Source organism: Triturus cristatus, chromosome 3_2 (assembly GCF_964204655.1).
Source record: "Triturus cristatus chromosome 3_2, aTriCri1.1, whole genome shotgun sequence".
Taxonomy (NCBI): Eukaryota; Metazoa; Chordata; class Amphibia; order Caudata; family Salamandridae; genus Triturus; species Triturus cristatus.
In genome coordinates, this window is record NC_140584.1 from 999,680,815 (window position 1) to 999,706,596 (window position 25,782).

The window sequence follows — 25,782 nt, forward strand, 5'->3', positions numbered from 1 at the left end:
CAGAACGGTTTTTTCTCTAAACTGGCTGTAAGAGCACGTTTTTAATTTTAGTCTTGTCAGCTCTCAACCTTTTACTACTGCAATGCATTGGCTTCTTACATCATTTTTTTCCGATTTGTTACTGGCACTCTGTGCAAAGGATTTTAATAAATGTGCACTTAATAAAATACATTGAAAATGAAGTATAAAAAGAACACTTTTTTGCGAAAACGCTGTGCAAAAACTCGAGCAGAAGGCATAAGCAGCATTGTCTGCAAGTGGGTGCTGGGGTTAACAATTGGGTTCCGAACTTCAGCAGCTACAAACAAGGGCGCAAATTAGGAAATGAATGGCACGGAAATGCTCCCAATTATTTTACGAGCATCTCCATTTCAGTGATGAGAAAAGGAACACATTACTGCATGCTATCCCTTACCCACTGCAGGTTGCTTCGCAGTGAAGCTCGCCTGCTGCAGTTACGTTCAGAATGGGATATAAATTGCATAATTAAATTTCAACTGGGAAATCCTGCCAAATAAATGATTACACCACCACCACTGCTTTCATTAGTTACGTCTTTTTTCCATCAGGAATTCTTAATCTTTCTTTTATATAATTCCTTAAATTATTTCAGCCTTTTTTTCATTTGCCCATTCTATTGCTTCATCTTTACTTTCCCTTGGGACGGTCTCACCTCATTTACATCACTTGTGCTTTACTCTGTCATTGCGCGCGACTCCATTGGTATCCACGGACCCCACTCTTCAGCTTCTCAAAGCTAGACTTTTAGGGTATTATTAATGTTTTTCTGTTTGGAGACCTGCTTCAGTGACCAAAGTTCTAATGAGACACAGAAAAGCGACAACCTGCCCAGTGGTAACTCCAACTGCAGATGACCCAACTCTGTATTAGTAGGTACTTCACACACATTACCAAAGTTTTCGCACTTGGCCACACAGTGTAATTTAGTTCTGCACTCTCAGAGACTTGCAATGCAAACAACTTTAGCACATTAATCAACATTATCATTCGCTTTGCATCACATAAATGGGGTGGTGTGTGTGTGGTGGGGGTGTGTGGTGTGTGTGGTGTGTGTGTGGTGTGTGTGGTGTGTGTGTGGTGTGTGTGGTGTGTGTGGTGTGTGGTGTGTGGTGTGTGTGGTGTGTGTGTGGTGGGGGTGTGGGTGTGGTGGGGGTGTGGGTGTGGTGGGGGTGTGGGTGTGGTGGGGGTGTGGGTGTGGTGGGGGTGTGGGTGTGGTGGGGGTGTGTGTGTGGTGGGGGTGTGTGTGTGGTGGGGGTGTGTGTGTGTGTGTGTGGTTGGGGTGTGTGTGTGTGTGTGGTTGGGGTGTGTGTGTGGTGGGGTGTGTGTGTGGTGGGGTGTGTGTGTGGTGGGGTGTGTGTGTGTGGTTGGGGTGTGTGTGTGTGGTTGGGGTGTGTGTGTGTGGTTGGGGTGTGTGTGTGTGTGTGGTGGGGTGTGTGTGTGGTGGGGTGTGTGTGTGGTGGGGTGTGTGTGTGGTGGGGCGTGTGTGTGGTGGGGTGTGTGTGTGGTGGGGTGTGTGTGGTGTGTGGTGTGTGGTGTGTGGTGTGTGGTGTGTGGTGTGTGTGTGGTGGGGGTGTGTGTGTGTGGTGTGTGGTGTGTGGTGTGTGGTGTGTGTGGTGTGTGGTGTGTGTGGTGTGTGTGTGGTGTGTGTGGTGTGTGTGTGGTGTGTGTGTGGTGGGGGTGTGGGTGTGGTGGGGGTGTGGGTGTGGTGGGGGTGTGGGTGTGGTGGGGGTGTGTGTGTGGTGTGTGTGGTGGGGGTGTGGGTGTGGTGGGGGTGTGGGTGTGGTTGGGGTGTGTGTGTGGTGGGGTGTGTGTGTGGTGGGGTGTGTGTGTGGTGGGGTGTGTGTGTGTGGTTGGGGTGTGTGTGTGTGGTTGGGGTGTGTGTGTGTGTGTGGTGGGGTGTGTGTGTGGTGGGGTGTGTGTGTGGTGGGGTGTGTGTGTGGTGGGGTGTGTGTGTGGTGGGGCGTGTGTGTGGTGGGGCGTGTGTGGTGTGTGGTGTGTGGTGTGTGGTGTGTGGTGTGTGGTGTGTGGTGTGTGGTGTGTGGTGTGTGTGTGGTGGGGGTGTGTGGTGTGTGGTGTGTGGTGTGTGTGTGGTGGGGGTGTGTGGTGTGTGGTGTGTGGTGTGTGGTGTGTGGTGTGTGTGGTGTGTGTGGTGTGTGGTGTGTGGTGTGTGGTGTGTGTGTGTGTGTGTACATATCATTGTAGGGCAGGTAGAACAATACAAAATCTAGAAGGTCCTAGTGATTTCTGGAGCAGAGATAAGGCCAAATACATTCACGCAGGAAGGTATTGCACACAGGACCCAATATTATTTTAAGGGGAAAGTAGGCAGTGATCTTGAGGCTTCACAAGCCTAGAATGGATGAAAGGAATTATAAGAGCACTCTGACACACACAGCACAAGGATCCCAGGTGCTAGAAAATAAAATGAGTCATACATATACAGTAATACCAATGCCTTCAGGATTCAACTCTCTTACTACGGCTTTGTTTATCATATCCAGCCAGTGCAGCAAAGATGGCAAATGAAAAACTGCAATGGATGGGTGATTTGTCATATACATGGGGGTAATGTTCCTACTGTTGCTTCTTGGTACTTAAAAACACATCAAATACCTTAGTGAAGCTATAGCAGAATGTGCAAGTACAAAATAAGTCATAATAGTATATCAGCAATCTACCCACCTTTTGCGGGTATTTTTACATATTAGTTGATAACCAAGGGTATGGAAAAGGATGTGGAGGTCATTCCACATTTTAGCAACCAAACAACCCAAAGCTCAGACATTTGAGCGGACGTTAGTCTGGGGTAGCTGGAAAGAAACCAAGCACTTGCAATGCAATAGGTCTCACATTTACAAGAGTTTGAGCTATTGGCATTGTAAATGACAATGCCTATTATTTATGTGTTGTTTTTAAAACAGATAAATAAAAGGCATTGTCATTTACAATGCCATTAGCTTAAACTCTTGCAAATGCCAGACCTATTGCATTGCAAATGCGTTTGTGCTATAAAATGTTTTAAAAAGTGTTAGGAGAGAGAGTGCCTGGCTGAAAAAGCAGGCAGGACAAAGCTATGAGAAAAGAGTGCTCAGGTGTTGTAATTAAAGCCTACAGAGTAACAACACACGTAACAGGGGGTGACGCCATGGGAGGTTACAAAATTAGACAAGTCAGTACTAAGGACGGACTACTAAGCCTATTGACCAATGAACAGCCACAGTTTACAGTGGACAATGAGACAAGCCAATGAAAAATATGGGTGGAGAGCAGCCGAAGCTTCAAGTCCCTACCTGAATACAGCATGCCTCGAAGAGCAGCTCATGCGCTGCCCAGGCTCGACCTAAAAAACAAAAGAGTAATGCAAGCGAGCATAGCAAATGACAGGGAATATAAATCTTAAAATGTCTTTCAAGAGGAGCATTCCTATTCATGGAAAACTCAATGCATCAGGCACAGGACATTAAAGAATGTCGCTGTGGTATGGGAAGCTAGTTGAGAGCTATTCAAACTCCAGACACATAATACAATTTCTCAGAACAGCAAAGTTCTCTGTAGTTTCGCTAAAGGGTAACTTGGAAAACCCAGATGCGGTACGTTGCTTAATTACATATGTAGTACTAATATAGGAATTCCTTTAGAGTGTTGTGAAACTGAAAGAAAAGGAAATATCCTGCCCAACAGATGAAGAGTATGAAAGTACTCGGAAGATACAGACTGATAACCACCCATGGAAAAAAATTATGGTTTTAGGGTGTCATAGACCTGGTCCAAAGTTAAAGTTCCCGTGGCCAGTGAATGTGGCTGCCATACTCCAAGGTTCAAGTGACAGGTGGGCACTGTGGGCATGGGCCAAGAGTAAACGAAAACCAGTCTCTGCTTTGCATTTTCCTAATAGAGATGTCCCAATGTTATACGGTTCCTACAAATCTAGTAGGACTGTGTATTTGGATCAACAAAACTTTATAATACAGAGACTTAGTCTTCTTATATAATCATTAAATGTTCATTTGGTTGGCTAGCTCACATTACCACATCTAAACCCCTAACCTTACGTAGTCATAGACGTTTTTGGTAACCTAGAACAGGACTCCTTCAATTCCCAAGAAATTTGTGGAAACAGATCTAACCCTTTCGTTTGTTACCTTTGCATACTCAAGGTGTTTACAAAGAAAAGAAACAATATTGCATTTTCAAATGTTTATTGAAAAGCTCTAATCCGTGTAAATAAAACATGAGCTGCGATTATTAGAAAGATGAGACATCGTTGTTATAAGCATTATAAAAATGGTGAAAAACACAAACAATCCAACCATGTTAATTCTTCATAGTAAATCTAAGTGTACTCATATGTATTACTAGTTCCTAAATGCATGTTGGGAGTACCCATCTGCCAGGCCTGTTGGAATGACCTCATCCCAAATCTTGGTACTGTACATCTGAAGCTGGCCTCCGTGCAACAAATGCCCTCCCGCCTGAGTGTGCAGGGATGCATACTCCTCGCTCAGCTATCTTCCTTCTTAGAATGAAGGTCAGGGACAATGAAACTTCATCTCAGCCACAGCTCACATCAGCATTTCATGATGACTCCGGCAGGAAGTTAACCTCTCACCGATTTCAGCATGGGTGCTGTTTAAATAATGAAACAGCAAGCTTATCACATTGTGCCAGAGTTGCAGACCTACGTTTTAATTAGTCTGAAGTAGAAGAGTTGGCTCCTACGAGCACAGAAAACAAGCATTGTTTTCTGAAGTGTGCGATTCCGGAACCAAACATGCAGACTTCAGGGTGACAATGTCTAGCGGGAATAAATGTGAGCAAGGAAACATTCTCGCATTAGGGGAAACATGAGAAAACCACCATTAGAAAACAACACTAAGTTAAACCAAAAAGCTAAAATGGAAACTAAATGTAAGCCACATAAATCTAAACTGCTGCTAGAAATGGTCTGGCAGCCACAGACAGCCTTCTGAAGCTATCAGTCTTTAAGTTTAATTATTTTTATTTCACCCTGGATACTCTCCCTGGGTGAAGATAAATAAATGGTACTGGGCATAAAGAAACCGGTGTACAAACACCTGCCTAACCAACATCTCAAACATTATAGAGCAAGAGAAGGTTTTGTCTCTTCCTAGTCTCATTCTGGGTTATGGTTTTAGGCTGGCCCAAACACACTAGTGCAAGACTTCAAAGATAGATTCGCAAACATAGTGAGAGCTCCTTTCCAGCCTGACCTCAATGACCTCTTTACGTCAAATATTCTAGAGCAGCCTAAAAATTCGCAAACAGGAAAGTCTTCCACCGTAGCAAACCATCAACATAGCCAAAAAAGAGGCCTCTATACCAAAGAATATCATCTCCTTCTCGATAATCCTCAAGTCTTTTCTTCACATAAATGTTGTATTACCTAAATATGGGAACACATGAACCTTTAAGCCTCCTGCAATCACGTTTCGTATCTTTGCGACAGATTAGTCACCATTTCATACTGCCTAGAGTTACCAAGGTTAACCAATACTGTGACTATGTAAAAAGAGGGGGGAACCAGGCGAGGTATAGGTCCAGCATACGAGCTCCCAGTAACATCTAGAAACTAAACAAGAGTATGCAGTTCCTTGTAGGTGTGGAGAGGATAGAGTGACTAAGAAGGTATTTTCAGATGGGATATAAACTCCAATAGGAGCAAGAGCCCGCAAACACCTAGGTGGGTGTCAAGCTTCATCATTGGGCTAGCTCCTCGTCGCATTGGTAAATCATGTACCTCTAGTCTGGAAAAAAACATCCCTAATGGGGTTATGGTTCAGCCCCCGCAAAAGCAGAGTGAATGCTAATTAGCGTCACAGACGCAGAACAGCGTCCACTGCATGACCTACCCCGTCTCTGCTTCCTAATTAGCGTTCACTCTGCCTTCACTTTCTGCGCCTGCAGCAGAATAGTCTAGTGAGTAATTGGTGAAAAATGTCAGAATCAGCAGGAATCAAATCAAAGCAGGGTCAGAAAGAGTCACTCCGAGAGACTACACTTGACCGGCAAAAGTGGGTAGTCACGGCTGCTCACGGGAAGCAGCAGTGGGGTGGTGAAAAAACATACAAAAAGATCACTTACCTGCCAGCCAGTTGGCTGGCCGCCACTTCTCTTCCGTCCTGCTTCCTGGCTTCTGTTCGAACAGGAACTCCCCTAAGCCATTCACACTGCTGCAATGCAGCGTTACAATTGGTCTGAGCGCCATGGTTCGGCACTCAGACAGGGAATTGAGCCTGGGCATGTTCTCCACCCAGGCTGTAATGCAGCCTGGGTGGAGAACATGCAAAGTGTTGTGTAGTTCCTATACAATCTATACAGGATCTGCGCGTTTGGATAAACTGCGGGATTGGCGGCGGACTGATTCCGTGCACCCCTACCGGATGCGTTAGCCTGTCTGTATCAGCTAGCTCACAGTGCCACTTGAATCTCCTCTTATTGGAGAGAGAATAGTTTTTGGCAACCTCAGAACATGACAACCCTGATCCCCCAGGATCATGGAAACAATATACTACCTTTCGCTCAGTCACTCGTACTCATGTAGTTTGTCTTAGATATACACAGAATAAACATACCGGGTGTTTGTCAATAAGGGTTTATTGAACAGAGGTTATTCTAGTGTAGAATAGCTGAGCTGCAAAAACCATTAGACAGTAGCAGAGATATATGATTAGCAGTATTATGAAAGTAAAGGGATGTTACAGTTCTACCATTTTGCAGTAATCATGAATATATACAAGTACATAAAATACATGATAATAAGTGCTCACTCCTACGATGTCTCCCTAACTAGATGTACCTAAATGTACCTAGCATCTATGTAGGTGTTATGCCAAGAATCCCTCTAGCATCTAGTCAACCTCACTACCTGAGATTGAGAGAATATGGGACCCTGTCCTGGTCTCGAGTTGGACACCCCGTGCGGGATTTTAGACCGCTGGAGTGTCTGCCTGCAGGAACCTCAGCGTCTCTGGTCAGTGAATGAATGAAAAGCTTTATTCGGTAAGGAAATTGCATACCATAAAAGCACATACAAATATACATATAAAATAATTGATCACAATTCCTTACAAATTTTTAAAACATTAAAAATGTAAAAATGTACAGACGGTGCTCGAAAAACAGAACCCCCCTGTTGCAGGTTTAGGGTGCAAGGGGGGCTAATCCCAGTTCATCGTAGGGTATAATTAAGTGACTCGAGGGGCCGTCTGGATGAAATTTCATTTAGAGATTTGCTCTGTGTCGCACGCAAAATTTTAGGAACTTCGCCATGTTAGTTGCCAACATTTCTGTTTCTAACATTTGAAGAGTCATGAAGGCTGGTCTACATTGGGTTAAGCCCAGATGCTTCAAAACAGGAATCAGGTATAGCTTTCTTGCCTCGGTATAAAATCTACAAAACATAATTGTGTGCAGGGTCGACTGAACAGAGGAGTCGTCACAAGGGCATAGAGCCAATTGGGCTGACCAATCATTTGTCACAGGGAATGTAATTAAGCGGTGGAATATGTTCAAGCGCAATCTGGTCAATAAGAACTTCTCGTAGTTGGTTAAGACGGAGTTCAGATAAGGCTCTATTTGATCTGTTGTCTGGATGTGAAGAAACGGTTGCACAGTAGTTTTGTTTGATTCAAGTGCCAGACGTAGGTCTGTTAGGTGGGTTGAGCATATGTCACGTATTTTCTTTCTTGAGATTTGTTTAGTATTTAGGGGATTGGTAAAAAAGTGTTCGAGTCCTAAGTCAGTAAGAAAGTTTTTGACATAGGTGAGCCAAGTAATGCGTGATCCGTATTCCAATTTCATACAATCTAAAATAAGTGACTGTGTAAATTTTAGTTCCGGTGTGGACCAGATGCGATGCCATAAGAGAATTGGCTGCATTCGTATTACGTCTGTGATAAATGGGAGGCCCAGTTCACTGTGAATGTTAAAAGTTGAAGTGGATCGCGGGGCTGCCAGCAAAAATTTCAGGAAGGAGTTCTCTGTTTTTTGAATTGAAGAGACTCGTGCGCTGCCCCAAATCCCTGCCCCGTAGATCGCCACACTAAGACATTTTGAGTTGTAAATGTCAAGCATTTCTTTGGATGCTCTTTTTCCCAGTCTCCAAGCAAACATTTTCAGTGCCGTTGTTGTTTTTAAGAATTGTAGATTTCTATTCTCTACGGCACTATTCCAGGTGGATTTGTTATCTATTATGACTCCCAGGTAGGGATAGGTAGTAGTGTGTTCTATTTTGGAGTCGTTTGAGTAGATGTTTTTCCTTTTACGCAGTTGTTTACCTGAAGTCATTGTAAAGGTTTTCTTGGCGTTGATGTTTAAACCCAATGAGTGCATAAAATTTGTGTATCTGTCCAAGGTCCTTTGAAGTTCCAGAGGGGTGCGGGCTATTATAACTGCGTCGTCCGCATAAAGAAGGGCGGGGATTGGGCGCAGTTGAATATGTGGGTGGTCCTGGCTACCTTTTAGCAATGCTGCTTCTAAACCATTGGTGTAAATGTTAAAAAGAAAAGGCGCCAGGACACAGCCCTGCCTGACTCCCCGTTCAATGCCGAAAGATGAAGTAAGCTGGCCCCCTGTGCCAAATCTAACTCTTGTTGTGGTATTCGAGTAGATTTCTCTGATGTAATTGACTAGGTTTATATCAGTTCCCAAATTAGTCATTATGGCCCAGAGCTTGTTATGGTCTACGCAGTCGAAGGCTGCCGATAGGTCAACGTATGCCATGTAAAGGCTACCACCCTTTGCATGGACATACTTCCCTCTCAGGAGAGTGAGGTTAAGAACCTGTTCTGTGGTGCCTCTTCCTGCTCTGAAACCAAACTGGATGTCGGATAAAATATTATTTGTCTCTGCCCAAGTTTGTAGTCGTACTAGAAGAATTCTACCTACTGCTTTACCAAAGGAGTCCAGTAGGGATATAGGTCTGTAGCACGTAGGGCAGTTCCTGTTTCCTTTTTTGAAAATAGGGACTAGAATCGAGTCTGACCAGGATGTTGGCAGTCCTACCTGTCCCAGAGCCACTAGAACGTTTAGTAGCAGGGGGGCCCATAAGTCGGTGTTTGATTTGTAGAGGTCCATAGGAACCGAGTCTGGTCCTGGGGCCTTTCCTGATCTACTACCATTCAGTGCTTGCTCTACCTCGGCAAGATTGAAATTCATCGCTACAAGGTTAGTTTTGGCCGGTGGTAAAATTGACGTCTGTGGGGATTGATCTGTTGGGGCTGAAAATATTTTTGAGAAGTGGGTGACCCATTCTTGTTCAGAGATGGTCGACTCAAGCGTTCCACTGCCTTTTGGGCCCGTCAGGAAGGGAGAATTTACAATCTCCCAGAAAGTAACCGAGTCTTTGCTTAGGCAGCTATTATGCAAAGCAGTCCAGTATTCCTCTTTTAATTCCTTTTTTCTGGATGCTATTGTTTTATTGTAAGTTTGCCTGGCCATTTTGACCTCGAGCGTGTTTCTGGGGATTTTTTTTAAAGATCTTTTAAGATGTTTATAAGCTTTGGAACATGCTGGGTTAAACCATCTGAACTTAGGTTTGTCCTTTGTCAGTTTTTGTCCCCTGGGGTGCACTATCAGGGCGTTTCTTACCGCTGAGATTATTTCTTCGTAGTTGGTCACTATCTCAGCGGGAGAAGAAGTTTCTGTTAGGCAGACTTCAAAAGCTGGGCGAGCTGTGGTGATGACAGTTTTTAAAATGTCTGCGGGGTCGATGTTTGACCATTTAAGTGCATAACCGTTTAAACGGGACATGGAAATGAAATCATCATGAAGTATTGTTTGAGCATTTGCTCGCAATGTGGTAATTTGAATGGCAACAGATAGTGGGAAATGGTCACTAAAAACACAATCGTGTGTAGTAACATCAAGGATCTGCTTTGGGCGAATGTTTCCCACTAAAATGTAGTCAATGCAGGAAGATAGGCCTCTGCCATTGAAAGTTGGAGCAAAGGGAGTTAGAGGTACAGTATGTTCGTTTGCAAATGCTAATTGCAAAAGAATCATAGTCTCGTTCAGGATTGACCCCTTGTGGGAGTGCACGAAGTGGGGGATATGATTTTGTTGATGGTCCGTATAGCCACAGTTTCCGTTTAAGGTACTTTTACATTGTGTCAAGTTAAAATCCCCCCCCCAGATTATTATAGGGTCATTTCCTTTCCTTTCGGTGAGTTGTTTTTGTAAGAATTCACGAATTTCTTTAATAACCTCCATAAAGCTAGAGTCAGTGAGGTTATTATAGATGTTAACTATTAAAATTGGTGGCATTCTGTTTATGGTAACTCGTAGGATCTGATACTGTGATTCGTTTTTAAGGGGGTAAGCTTCCAGAGTGGGTGTTAAATTTGAGACGTAAATGGTTAGTCCTCCTTTTGCTCTACCAGATGTTGAGGGGAGTGCTGGACTAAAGAAAGTCTTGAAACCGTTTATGTGGATAGGAGTGGTTACCCATGTCTCCTGAAGAGCAATTATTTCGGTTGCTTTCATAAATTTGATCCATTCTTCGTTCTGGATCTTTGAGAGAAGGCCCGAAATGTTCCAAAATGTTATAGTTAATACGGAGCTTTCTCCGTTACTTCTGTTAGGGGTCCTGGATGTAATTTGTTTGCCCACGAGAGTGTACTCTGTGGGAGTGGTGACGTCCACCCTGCAGGATCTAGCTGTTTGGAACGAGATGTTTTCAGGGACACTGGTATGATCGGGGTTTAAAAGGGTCCCTAGTTGAACTGTTGGTAGTGGGTAATTAAGGCGAGATATGATCGAGGTCTTATTTGTGTCAGGATGTAAACTAGGATGCTCGTTTGATGTGGGAGGGGACAAAATGGAAATTAAAGGAGTAGGGATATCCGATGGTATTAGTTGTCATTCCACCTCCTCTAACATGGAGAGTTGTTCGTACCTGTTTTGAGTGAGGATGCACCCGTTCCCTCTGGGGGGTTTCGTTTGCTCGATTCGATAGAAAAAATCGAGTGGCACCAGATTAATGTTAGTGGTTTCATGTATTATTCCCCTATTGATCCTAAGAAGGGAGCGAACTAGACCTGGAGACCTGAAATTTATGACTATGCAGTCTCCAGGGTTTTGTTTATTAAGGTCCCCAATCCAGCCCACTCTTCTCACCATCAGGATCTGATTTATGTGCCTGGGGTGAAAATAGGTGTTGTTAGTGAGCCAGTTGGCAACCTTGTTCCTTAGTGAAACCCATGTTTCTTTAGAATCTTTTTGTAGGGGCGGGACGTTTGTTAGGACCAAAACATATGGTCGTGCGGCTGGCGGTAGATGTAAACTTTCTTTGTTTGGGATTGTGGTAGTGGTCAAGTCTGCCCTGCTCTCATGGTTTAAAATTGTGCAAGGTGTCACAGATTGTTCCATTGCTGTGTGTGGTGTAGAAACTCCCTGTGTGCTCTGTTTGCTCGGTGGTCTTGCTGTTGAGACAGTGGTGGAAGTCATTGAAGTGGGATTAATTTGGTGTTCTGTTGATAGAGATGGATTTTGTGCTTGCTGGGGATTGGGTTGACTTAATGCTGACGCGGTGTTTGAGAAGTGTGATTGTGTTCTGCCATCGAGTAAAGTTTTTGTAAGTTGGACAAATTTATCCTCAAAAACCGAGGAGAGTAAAGATATCATTTCACTCAGTTTTTCTTCTATATCATGGCTAACAACTGTTTGAATTTCCTTCATACTATTTTGTGCTGTCATTTTAATCATTTCTTCGAGGGTATCTAATCGAGCATGGGTGAGTGGAATTGGTTCATCTGTTTGAATACCTATGTCGTGAGTAATTAAATGAGTTGGTGTCCTCCCAGGTTTAACAGATTGGCCCTTTCTGTGCGCCCCCCTCCCGATACTTGGTTTAATGTTAGCTTTCCCCCGAGTTAAGGGCCCTTTTGGTAGTGGAGAGGTGGCTTTCTGCTGTATTCCTTTTGAGCCCGGTGACGCAGAGGGGAGATGGACTAGAGGGTCCGTAGTGGCCATTGACCTGATGGGGGATCTAGTCGGTGAGGGTGGGCTAGAAGCGTCAGAGAGTCTGATTGATCTTAATGATGGTTCTATTGAAAGTCTTTTTTCGGTGGATTGTATTTCCTGAATGAGTAGAGATTCAGCTCTCAGTAGATACGCATCTAAAGTGCCCACTGTACTTTTACGTGGTTCCATATTAATGAGCTATGAGGAAGAGTTAAAGTGCACGATACCGTCTGATGTCTTCAGCTGGTCCGAGTAGGGCAGTCCGACAGTGAATAGTTTCCAATGACCAGTCAGGATGATTTTAGCAGTACATCAGGGGGACGACGCAAGGGTGGTGGCCCGACCCGGCCTCCTCTGGCCCCTGACGGCCACAGACGGCCCGCCCTCTGCCCGGGCTCAGCCCGGCGCCGCCCGCGCGCGTCCCGCGACGCGGAGGCAACGGCGCTCTTTTGAACGCCTCGTGGCGCGAACACAGCGTCAGCGGGTCCGGTGGCGCACAGGATGCTGGGGAGTGTAGTCCGCCCCTGTCCCCACACTGCGGCCGCTGATGGAGATGGCGGCGGCGGGGGACTGCAGCACAACAAGGTAGGCGGCGGTGGCGTGGGCAGCAAGATGGTCCTTCAGGGAATGGCCAGCTGGACACAGGAACCCGCTCCGTCGAGGCAACGGCGCTCTTTTGAACGCCTCGTGGCGCGAACACAGCGTCAGCGGGTCCGGTGGCGCACAGGATGCTGGGGAGTGTAGTCCGCCCCTGTCCCCACACTGCGGCCGCTGATGGAGATGGCGGCGGCGGGGGACTGCAGCACAACAAGGTAGGCGGCGGTGGCGTGGGCAGCAAGATGGTCCTTCAGGGAATGGCCAGCTGGACACAGGAACCCGCTCCGTCGAGGCAACGGCGCTCTTTTGAACGCCTCGTGGCGCGAACACAGCGTCAGCGGGTCTGGTGGCGCACAGGATGCTGGGGAGTGTAGTCCGCCCCTGTCCCCACACTGCGGCCGCTGATGGAGATGGCGGCGGCGGGGGACTGCAGCACAACAAGGTAGGCGGCGGTGGCGTGGGCAGCAAGATGGTCCTTCAGGGAATGGCCAGCTGGACACAGGAACCAGGTCAGTGTGTCAGCCGGGAAGTAACTGTCTCCTCTGTCCTTCTAAAGCAAGAAATTATGTATATATACACCCACAGATCTCCCCAGGGGTCCTTCATTGCTGTGTTACTGTGTCGGCCTAGAGGATGACGTCGGGACAGAACTTAATACAGATATATTATACAGGAGATGGTAGTCCGGCTGTGCTTCCAAGAAAACTCCTGCCTAATGTATGAGATTCGAACTAGGGAAAAACCAGCGTTCTGAATGTAGTGTTGTATCTAGGTAGAAGGTCAGTGCCTAAGAACCGTTATGTATGTAATGTAGGGAAGAATAATGGTGCAAGGTTGCAATGTTACCTGCGCCTATATAAGGTACCTATATGGAATATAACAAAAGTGTGCATGAATGTGTGGCCGGCCCGAGAGAGCAGGCCAAACATTCATGCTCACTTAAGAGGGTGCCACCACTTCTCCTCCCTGCGCTGCCCAGCCCTGCCCCACAAAGCTGTCGCAGCACTGAAAAAAGAAATGATAACAACACTGCCTTATTATCATTTTAGGTTTCCTTTTTGCCATGCTAAAAGGCAGTGGGGTGACGTTCCACTGCCTTAGCGGAGGAGCAGCCCCTGCAAGTGGGGAAACGCTGGGTGGTAGGAATTTTGTGGATTCCTGCTGAATCTGGAGGTTTACGTCACAGAAATGGAGTGTAAATGTGCAATTTTAGGCAAAGCTTGAGGTTTACAGGGCTTTGTGGGTAAGAAAACGTTATGGGATCCAAGCAAGGCATACCACCCTGGACTTCCCTGGATGTCTAGCACGAACCTCCTTGACCCTCACCAATCAGGTTTCAGAAAAGGCTGCAGCACAGAGACAGCGATCCTAAATGTGATTGATTATATGCACACATCTCTTGATACAGGCCAATGCTGCCTACACATACTCCTGGACCTATCGGCAGCCTTCGACACAGTTAACCACAAACTACTCATTAAGGCATTTCAAGAAAGGGTTGAAGCGGAAGAGGTGGTCCTACAGTGGCTCACCTCCTTACTACAGAACCGCACCCAGAAAATAAAAATAAAAAACTTCTCGTCAGACCTACTCTCTGTTAGCAGAGGTGTCCCCCAAGGGTCAGTACTCTCGCCGCAACTCTTCAACATCTATATGGAACCCCTTACTACCATTCTCAAAAAAAACAACATTCCCTTCCACCTCTATGCAGACGATACTCAGATCTATCTGGAAACCTCCTCCATTGAAGGCATTCAGAGACTGAATGACACTCTAAGAGAAGTCCAACACTGGTTATCACGCAATCACCTGAAACTAAACCAAGACTAGACGGAAATCCTCCTCATATCCAACAAGGAGAAGAACTCCCAACTCACAGATTGGCTGAAAGCCATTGATGCTCTCAATTATAACCCCACCCTAGCCGATTCTGTAAAATTGCTGGGAATCACTCTGGACCCTAAATTAGACATGAGCAAACACATCAAGAACACCGCAAAAAGCCCCTTCCTCAACCTCAAACTACTCAACAAAATAAAAGCCTTCATCCCTCCGAACGACCTCAAACAAACCATGCAATTCCTGGTGCTGTCAAGACTGGACTACGGTAATGCAACCCTCACAGGAATAGCAAAATCACACCTAGCTCCCATCAGATCAACCTTGAACGCAGCAGCCAGATTGGTCACCGGGGTAAAGAATCATGAACACATCTCGCCTGCACTCAGAGAGCTAAAATGGCTCCTAATCGACATGCGTGCCAACTTCAGAACGACTTGCCTCACGCACAAAGCGCTGCATACAGGGAAACCTGCCTACCTGGCCTCCAGACACCAGAAGGCGGGTCAGACAAGAAGCCTAAGGAGCACCAACACTCTACTCCTTATCCCCCCGAAAACTCTCAAACAAAAAACCACATCTCGATCCTTCGCAGGAAGTGCGCCCAAAATCTGGAACTCCATCCCAGTCCATATCAAGACTAATCCCTCCTACTTAAAATTCAAAAGGCAGCTCAAAGACCTCCTCCTTAACAAATCTCTCCCGAAGGGATAGCTACAGCCAAACACTGAAACCTGCCTACTTCAGCACACAGGCACTTTAACATTAAGACCTCTACCTCCCTCACCTCATGACTACCTCTCCTATCCCCCATATACCCAATCAAAACCAGTCAGGAGACATGGTGCTATCTACGACATCACTCGAAGTGTCTTGAGACATTGTACATACAACTGAGGTAACATATCTTACAAGTGACTGTGCTTTGTACGAGGATATTATACCCCACATCCCTGAACAAATCTCATCATGAGAAACGGTGCTTTCTACGAAGACATCACCGGAAACGTCTTGAGACCTTGTACATACAACTGTGTTAAGATATCTCACTAGTGACTTCGCACTTTGTACAAGAATATATTACGATGCGTACAGAGCCACGGTGCATGCTACTATATCAATGTTTCTTACAATTTATAATGCTGTAAAGTGCTCCGATACCTTTGGGTCTGGCTAGCGCTATATAAAACTCCTAAATAATAAATAAATGATGACTAGTTTTCAGAAATATCGACGTTTTGTACAGGTATAGGAGGAAGATTCCTCCTATCCGCCCCCGACGGAGGTAGAATGACTGCTAGGGTATATTTGCCCAGGTAGGGGCTAGGCACGAGGCATGGGAGGGCCGGCCCAACCTATTCAGCCCTTCAAATGACATCCCTAGTGTCTAGTGGGGAGCACTAACCCACTGCAATGGGACAGCTCCCAACGGCAAAATAAATTATCCCTGGTGTCTTTTGGGGTGGATCAATGTTTGGGGATCACCCTCCTGCGGCGATCCCCAAGCTGGGATGCACTAGGAAAAGATGCCATCGGAGAGGGGAAATTCTCTCCTTTCCAAAGATGCCTCTCCTGTCTGCTTCGGTGCTCAGGGGAGGAGATATGCCCCCGAGCACAGAAGCAGCGCAGGTGAAATTAGCTCATTTCATTTTCACTTTGAAATGATGTCAGCTTGCCGATCGTCATTTCATAGAAAAATAAAATAGCCTCTGGAGCTAGAGAAACTCTTCACTAGGTCCAAGGCTAAAATAAATAAAAAGGAAATCCTTCTCGTGTTTACACCAGAGGGATTTCCTGCCTTGGGTGTCAGGACATCCTGGAGCCGACCTCAGCATATGAACACTGGTGTGGAGGACAGCTCCACCCAGTCTTTAGCACCTAAGGGGTTAAAGAACAGTTTGATCATAAACAATTCACAAGAAAGGCTCTCCACCACAATAACCACACTTAACAGATACCAGTCATAAAATGTGCACAACCCCTCTAAACCACATATCTCAATTAAACTACTCTTATTCACTTACACAAAGTTTAATAAAACAAAAACACTACCTGGAAGGCAAACTCATCAAAGTTGTCAATGTTTCATGGGGACAAATTTAACCTTCACATTTTTGTTTTAAACATATTTTATTGCCTTTTAAAAACACCAATGCATCTGCAATTGCAGCAATACATTTACATATTCCAGTCCTTTTATCTGTCTCTTATAACACATATCTGTTAATTACAGAGTGTACTCATACACTTAAGCGACATTAAACAATTAGTCCCAGTGCCGCTGTCTAGTCTACTTCTGTGCAGGCATTATCCCCCCGCCTCCCCTGCACTGCTGCCACCTATGATATGACACTAAATTTTCTGGGTTGCACTGTGGTCATATATCCTGTACATCCGTAGCATGGGGGCGCTCCCCGTCGATGTTGGAGGACCTTTCTATTATGGACTCATTCCCTCTAGCTCTGGCTCCATTCCCTCTTCCCGCTCTTGCCTCCCAGGGCTCCCCTGTCCAGAAACTCCATCTGAGGTGGCAGATTCCACTTCTGGGTGAGAAGTTTTATGTATTCCAGTAATACCTCCCAAGCTTGTGCTCTCTCAATCGTGACTATACCTCTTCTCTCGTTCCTGAGCAGAATGCTGCCGTCACTGCTTGCCCATTTATCCAGTTCTTGCTTCCATCTATGGAGGCTGGGGCCATTCGGTGCCTTCCATTTACTGGTTCTCTCTCTTTTTGCCAATATAAATGCACGGTCTTGAAATTTATCGGTGACTTTAGTTTTGCCTGTATGAGGGAACATGGTTAGTAAAACATGTTCTGGTGTGCGTGGTATTTCACGCTCTATGATCCGCGCCACTTCTCCTGTCACTTCTTGCCAGTAAGTCCCTAAAGACGGGCAACTCCATAACATGTGTAGCAAATTTGCTCCCTTTTCTCTGCATCTTGGGCATTCCGCATCATCTCTGTGGAAGAACCGGTTAATTTTATCTGGAGTAAAGTATGCCCTAAGTAGTATGTAAAAACCAATCAGGCCAGGGGCTAACACAGGCCCCCGCGGTGCAGGGGGCCTCAAAGCTCCAGGGGGCCCCCTCAGCGCAGCACTCAGGCTGCAGAGCTCCTGATTGAGCCCGGAGGGGGCCCCTCGACGTGCCTTGCAGGGAGGCCCCCTCAAGTTTCATTACGCCAGTGAATCAGGCTAAATTTCACGTTGCAAGAAACTTTAGTGGCTCGTTGTAATATGTTTTCCCAGTCTTTGTCCTCTAATGGTCTGCCCAGGTCTTCCACCCATTTAGTCCGTAGTTCCTCGAGTGGATGCATAGAGTCGCGTCTAATGGCTCTGTATAAACATGTAACCGCTTTTATGGTTCTCCCTACCAATGCAATGTATTCATAGGTAGCCAGTGTTGGTGGCTCTGTTGTCCCTGCCCTCCAATGTCTTCGCATTGCTCCGGTTACTGCTCCATAGAACAAGAAATGATCCTGCGGAATATCCCATTCTGTTCTGACGTCCTCAAAGGTGAGTAATTCCCCATCTCTGTAGGAGTCCACAATCTTCGTCACCCCTGCCTGTTCCCACTCCTCTTTTCTCCCCCACTGCCCTTCATGCGAGAGTACCTCGAGCAGGTCAAGCGACAACTCTGGTGAGTACACGCGTTTCGTCTTCGTGTTTTGCAGACCCTGCTCAAGCGTTGCCGGATCACCCTGTGTTCATTAGTGTGTATATGCCTCACCTTAAGCGTCCCCATCAGGGTGCCAAGCACCTCCGCTTTGTCTGGGGCAAAAGGGAGCCTCCCTCTCTCCGGCGCCAGACTTCCCACCACCCATTGCATGAGTCTTTGCAGCTGTCCTGCTAGGTAGTATACCTCCATGTCCGGGACTGCCAGTCCTCCCTCCAGTTGCGATCTTTTTAAAGTGGGTAAGGCTACCCTCCTTCTGCTCGTGCCCCATATAAAGGCTGAGATGCACAAGTCCAAATCCCGGAACCATGCTTCCGGTATCCACACTGGGAGTGTGGTAAAGCAATACAGCAACCGAGGAAGAGCCACCATTTTTAACAAAGAGATCCTTCCTGCTACCGATAGTGGGAGTACCCCCCCCCCCCCCAGAAAGCCATACTACCTTTCAATGATCTAAGCACTCCTCCCACATTTCCTTCTTGTACATCCCGCATGGAGTGAAAGATCTTCACCCCCAGGTATCGAAAGCATTGGGGTTCCCACTGCAGTTCTCCCATCTCCCCTGAGGGTGGAGTGCCCTCCGTCACCAGGAACAGCCAAGATTTCTGCCAATTAACCCTCAATCCTGAGGTTACACCAAACTCTTTCATCATTAGCTTAGCCCCTCTTAGTTCCTCCTCTGTATCGTTTAAAAAGAGCAGTAGATCGTCAGCGTAGAGCGCTATATGGTGTGTTAGGCCCCCTGCCTGCAGGCCTCTGTACTTTCTCCCGGGTCCCTCCCTACATACCAGTGGCTCCATTGCCAGAGCAAACAATAGTGGGGAGAGGGGGCACCCCTGGCTTGGGCCCCTCTCCACCCGATACTTCACCGAGATTGCGCGACCTGTGCAGACCCTAGCCACTGGTTTCTCGTATAACAGCTGTACCCATTTTATAAATTTCTGCCCGACCCACATTTTTGCCAATACGGCATACAGGAATTCCCATTCCAGGCTATCGAATGCCTTCTTTATATCTATTGAGACTATAGCTCCATCTGGGTCCTCTTCTTTACTCAGCTCAAGTACAGCAAGGAGACGCCGTATATTCAGAGCTGTGTTCCTCTGAATAAACCCCGCCTGATCTCGGTGGACCAGGGCAGTCATGTGTGGGAGTAACCTTGTCACTAGTATTCTACTCAAGATTTTGAAGTCAAGGTTTAACATTAACAGGGGCCTATATGTCGTGCACTCTAGAGGGGAATTGTCTGGCTAGAGTAGTGGGATCACCACTGCCTCCCGAGTGGTCTGTGGCAGGATACCTCTTTCCCAAACTTCTGCATATAGCTCTACCAATCATGGGGCTACCTCCTCTACATATGCAGCATAGAACTCCTTGGGAAGCCCATCTGTGCCCGGAGTCCTTCCCCTAGCTTTCTTTATGACCACCCTCACTTCATGCTCCGGGATTTCGGCCCCCAAGTGATCTGCATCCTCCCTTGGTAGGTATAGAGTGGGAGTTCCGCCAGGTACTCCTCTATTTCTCCTGCCTCCCTAGGGCCACTATTCTAGTATAACTGCTCGTAGTATACTCGAAATCTGGTGTTTATTTCGTCCTGCCTATATAACGAGCGCCTTGCCTGGTCCGCAATTTCCATAATGGTATTCCCTCTTCTGGTCGGGTTGGCAAGCCATGCTAGCAGTCTTCCTGCTTTATCCCTTTCTGCATGAGTCCTGTCCGTATATGCCTTAAAGTCAAAGCACCTCAGCCCACTCATCTTGTACTGCCACCTCGTCTTTCTCTTCTAACAGCTCCTGTCTCAGCTCAGGATGCTCAGGCCTTCTCAGTTCTAACTCCCTAAGCGCTCGGTCCGCACTCTACACGTCCGTAATCAATGTCCTTCGTACCCCAATGGATGTTGCCATGCAGCGCCCTCTGATGACAGACTGAAATGCCTCCCATTCCGTTCGCCTAGAGTCAGTAGAGAAGGCATTATCAGAAAAATATAAATTTGACCTTTACATGATATGGAAAGGGCACACATCACTGACTAAACCACACAAGTATGGCTGGGAACTACAGGAATTAAATACTTTGGTATGGAGTTATCTAAGGTCCCTGCACAGTATGAGGTCAGCAATGTCTCTCCTTTGATAAAAGAAACATGCAGCACTAGACGTCCCTTTCCATATCTCAATTGGGTCGAGCGCCCTGTTTAAAATGAGAGAGTTACATAGGGTATTATTATGTTCTGCAAAATGTTCAGCATAAAATCCCTGAAAAATTCTTCAGGCTCCTTACGGAGTCGGTCCGTTCTTTTTTTATGGAAGAATGGGATACCCTTGGTCAGTATGGCCAAGTGTTTTAAATCCATATTTAAAGAAAAAGACTTGGGATGGCTGGATTTACAAACCCTGGGGGATCCAGCTTTTATAGCAAGAAATGGGCTCTATGGCATACTAATCCAAAACACTTTTTATACGGGGTCCCACCAGCTACTAAGCCTGGAATGAGTATTTGGAGAGATATGGCAAGGGAAGCCAAATGGCTGACGATGCGGACACAACAAACTATCCTGTGGGTGAGCAACTATGCAACAGTTGGCCGCCCTAGAGAGTTTTAGAGTCAAGGACTTACTTGGTGTCTTTACACTGGGGAACCAAGTCTCGGGAAAAGCTTTCAGTGCCTTCTCAGAGGTTCAAGAGGAGTTCAGGTTACAAAATACTCCATTTTCAGGTACCTACAGCTTACCCAGAGCACCTGGTGGGGTAGACAAACTGCCCTAGTTCAGCCTGTTAGAGGAGAAGGTCTGCATAGCCCCCGTCCCCAATAACAAATTGTGTGCATAAATGAGCTGTTGGTTATCTACACACCAGACACCCTTTATGCACTTCGGATCAGTTGGGAGGCAGATTCGGTCCAATGGGTGATACAGATTGACAAACAGCCCGAAAGGGAAAATTTTTTACACTGCACATTACTTCACAAGGGGGAGGCAGAGGTGAATGGGACAGGAGTCCTTGTCTTGTTGTTGTCGGTGCGGGGTGTTGTGCTTATTAACTACTCTCGGTGTGGGGCTGTCTGACCTCGAGGACATACTGGAATAGATTGGCCAGGACTTTGTCTGAAGTAATGGGGGCCACCACTGAAGTGACACCACAAATGACCTTGTTGAAATACCACTTCAATGCATGGGAAACAAAAGCTGATGACTGCTAAAGTGGGATCTGTTGGCCTATTTTTAAAAAGTATGGGCCCCCATCTTGCCGCATCCACTCCCCGCCATCTCTCTGAGCCCAAGCTAGGATGTTTCCTGTGTTTCAATGTTCGCCTATCTTAGGCCACTGCTCTGTAGCCTAAAGCAACACTGACACAACAAAGTTGCACTGGGCTCTAATGCAAGCAGGAAAGGATAGTAACACAGCCATAATTGGGGATTAGCAGTCCCCACACACCAATGGGCCCTGGTGCTACTGCACCTGCAGAACCAATGATACCTACAGCCTTGTCTCCTCTGCCCCCTCTATTGGGCCAGCGCTCCTAGACCAGAGTACCAAAGGAGGTTGTCTGCATCTTTATATATAAAACATAAAAAAGAGAAAAAAGAAACACTGCACCCTTTTGCTAGAGCCCTGCCCCCTTCACAGCAAGGGAGATCTGGGCCCTAATGCCAGCAATGAAAATGGGTCTCATTTCACTTTTCAATGGTAAAACCACCATAAATGAGCTTCAGCGGCTCCTCACACTCCTGGCCCCACTGCTACCGCACCTGCTGCACTAATGGTGATGATGACCTTCAAAACAAAAAAGCAATCCCTCATATCTCACCCACTTCCTTACGGCATATTTCTGAGGAAGCTGTCTATGTCCTTTTGTAAATAAAAAGCACTGGCAAAGCCACCTTTAAGAAATAAAAACTGCATTAGCGCTGGCTGAATCATAGCTGTTTTATATTGTAGTCTTTAGCTGTATGCTCTCCCATCCCTTCTCGCCAGTCCTCTCTCCATCTGTATCTTTCTCTTCTGCCCTCCCTCCATGTTGCCCCGTCCTCCAACCCAATCCCCTTTCCAACAAATGAAGGGCGGGGGCAAGCACATAGACAATGGACGGTGGGTATGAGGGGCTGGGTTATGTACACAGATGCCTAGGGGTAGGCGATGGGGGAAGCACACAGACAACGGGGTGGGGGGGTAGGATGTTCTGTGACTGCACATGGACAAGAGAGAGTGGCTGAAGAGGAATAGGGGAGGAATACAGAGGGGAATAGGTGCACATTGGAAACAGCTGGAAAATACAACACACACTGTTCACAATAATGTAGCCACGCTGCAGGGGATAGACAAACACAAGAAGAGGAAGGAAAGCAAATGGAAACTGACAAATAAGAATCAAGCAAATGAGTGTGACGTTGAAGCAGCCTATAAGCCCACTGTAAGGTAACAAATGTTATTGAAAGAGACAGTGCATGCGTGGTCTTAGGCGAGACCTAAGAATTTGCTCTCACAAAGTGCCTCCTCCTAGGGACCATCTCTTTGATGGTATCTGTGGATCTCGGTCCTTTCCTCTTACTCCTGGGCCATGATTTTGGGTCCGGTCTATCAGGGGTCTTAATGAATGAGACCCTACTGGCCTTCTTGCCATACCATCTACTCACATGAAAGTATAACTGTATGCTAACAGAGGTCAAGGTGGTTGGGATCTTCGGAGATAGTCAATCCCAAGCTTTTTTAATTTTACATAAACAGTTCTCTTGTTTTTTTTTTTATTTGTTTTTTTAAACAACCGTCCCTGGATCGTTAATGAAGATATTGAGGTGCCCGGGCTGAAATTGAAGAGGGTGTCGGGTCGCCTATGATGCGACAGAGAGGGACAGAGAGCTAAAGAAACAAGTGCATGCTGAATCAAAGAAATGTAAATGTATGCAACTAGTTATCACTAAATATAAAGTCAGATTAGAAGCTTGATAGACTTTAATTGATTAAGTCACTTGTAGCATCATGGTGACAAAGATTTATTCTTTTTGAGGAGTAATGCAAGGAGGTTATCAGTTGAGTTCTGGTGTTGCTTGAATATGAAATACCTTGACAAAACAAGAGACAAGCGGCATTTGGCAAAACAGGAACAGTTAGTTTAATTGAACAATGCGGCCGGGAGCACAGTCACAGGCATAGGGTCTGAGGACTGTCTCCATTTACTAACGGTCTAACGTAGTTTTTTTATACGGTTCATTGAATGCATTAAAATTGTTCCTGCAATCCTTTTTTTGTAAGAAATGTGAACCTCTATCTTTGGAGTCATAAATGAATGTATTGGATGAGGAATCCAGGTGAGCCTCGACCTTGTGTGGACACAATGCGGTCAGTGGGTAACATGTCCAGATGTCAGCCATGGGGAGCGCATGATCACTGCATGTGCTGTGTCCTGATAGGCTATGTGTTCTCTAACTTCAGGCCATGTGTGCTTTATTGGGGCCAATCTCCCTGGAGCAGTGTGGTGTCGCTACGCCTACCCACGAGATTGATCTGGGATTTCCTGTTTGCGCATTTGTCTACTGGCTATATGCCACCCCACCTGTGATCGGTCAGTGACCCGGGGCCTGGGTCTCAGTGCCTGTAAGCCCAACTACATATTTCCGAGTCTCGTTGACGTGGAGTTCATAACTGGCAAATTCGTCAATAAAGATGCCATTTTGTTTTTATACATGAAGGTATCGTTATTCATATATAGACATAGACTTTTTCAAAACTAACATTTCCCCCTTTAGTTGCATTTTCAACTACACTATCTAACCCATACTTCATGACAGTTGCCGTATTGGGGGACTGTTGTTCTTCAGTTTTGAAAATTACTACTTTCCTAGTTGCTTGCATTCTACCCAATTTGAGGACTGTGTTTAAACAGAAGGAAATCCCCATTTGCATGGAACCACATGCAAACAACATGAGGGAAATGGCAGCAATGACGAGCACAAACAGCAAAGCCACCGGAGGAGCCAGGAGAACCAAAGTGAGAACCACTCCTGCTCAGGAGCACCTCCCTCCTGACACATGTCTCTTTGAAAACAGTGCAGTGCTTGGATGGCAGGAGTCAATGTCCCATAATCCAGGTCATTCCCTGGGATAAATGTACAGCAGGAGGCAATAATCTTGGCACACACCCCTCCCTCCATCTCGGTCATTAAATCTAACACATACCGATGCTGCATCACCTGAGACGGAATTCTCTCAGTTATTCCCTGATCTACTCAAGGCCAAGTTCAGCGGTGTTCATCATTTTAAGCATTTCCCACCTGGTTATTTGGAGCCAGCGGGAATTAGCTTTCATCTGTACGGTGATTGTCAAGAAGGGTATGGACCCTCCCGCCAATACTAGTGAGTCCGAGAACAGTCTGAATTCTTCTGGAATGTCCTTGTACTGAGCACAACCAAAATATTATGCAGTTCTTTTTTCAAATGCCTGTTGCAGCAAGGTTGTCTTTTTTATTAGCAGGTGCTGGTACAAATCCAATAGTTCTTCTCTGGGAATGACCAGGGTTTAGGAGTTAGGTGAACCAGGTAGTAAACTCTGACAATGTTACAAAGTCACATCCCATAGCTGTGGTAGACTTTGAGTGGGTAAGGGGATACAGACCCTAAGAAAGTAGCTGTGCCATCTGCCATCCCAGTGGAGAGTCTGCGGGCGAACAACCTTGAAACGTCTGCCTGGGCAGAGGTGGAGAGATAGACTCACGCAGCAATGCTGGATCCCTCTCAATGGGTGTTTGTGTCCACTCGATCACAAAAGGCCTTAGGAGAAGTCAAGGGACTTTGGAGCTTTCGAGGGGCAGTGGTAACAGTACTAGTTGGACTTTGCAATTCAAACCAATGACATGTGTATATATACACATGCCCTGACAACACCACTTCCAAATTGTCGTTTAGCTGTGGGAGAGTTAGTTGCCTCATTGGCTAACACAGGGTTACAGACTGACCACTCAGCCCCGCTAACTTCTGAATGGGACTACTGAGATGGAGACTGTAAGGTATCAAGTTAATATTGGCATTAAATCTGACTTGATGCCCAAGTCAAATTTAATGTCACTATTATAGAAAATGTTATGTTTACAAAGTTGCCACTCTGTGACACAGTTTGTCCAGTGACCTCACACGGTCTCTAGCCACCAGACAGCTTGCTGCCTTTCTGGGTAGTAGTGTGAATGACTCCCAAACTAAGGACAATAGCATTCTGCTACTGGGGGAGGTGTTACATCCCCTTCGCATGAAGGCACTCAGGGCGTTAGCCCAGCAGGCGAGCTTCAAAGGCGAAGGTGCCTTTGATGGGCAAATGGCTCTTGAGGGGCTGCCTTTTGTACAGGTAGACATGCTGAGGAGAGGACAAAAATGGAAGACCAGTGCCCAAACAGTTTTTACCATGGGAGTGTAGCTCACAGGTAGCCACACCTCTAGGACGGTCTACCAAGCTACTAAAATCCGAGAAGGATTCAGACATCTTGAGAGTGGTAAGAATAGTGCCCTCTGGGATTGCTAGATTCCACACATAGCTGGAAAGTCGTCACGGAGAGGGAGGAGACCTGGTAGGCCATTGCCTAGGGACAGCATCATCATCCCCAGGGCACTACCTGGGCATACATATGGCACCCTGAACCTTAGATCACACTAGACTTGGTGAAAGGACCGAAGGACTGCCCTG

General features: G+C 46.3%; 1 protein-coding gene across 2 annotated transcripts in view; it reads right to left on the minus strand.

Annotated features, from left to right (window-relative positions):
• Nucleotides 1-25,782, minus strand: part of RHBDD2 (rhomboid domain containing 2) — an 85,825-nt gene that overhangs the window by 55,894 nt on the left and 4,149 nt on the right. The window contains exon 2 of one of the 2 annotated variants that reach the window (XM_085649620.1): nt 3,312-3,361. The exons of the other annotated variant lie outside the window; for it this stretch is intronic. Within the exon in view, the coding sequence (XP_085505746.1) occupies nt 3,312-3,324 (13 nt within the window). The 5' untranslated portion in view covers nt 3,325-3,361. The remainder of the gene's footprint in view (nt 1-3,311; nt 3,362-25,782) is intronic. 2 annotated transcript variants of the gene reach the window in all.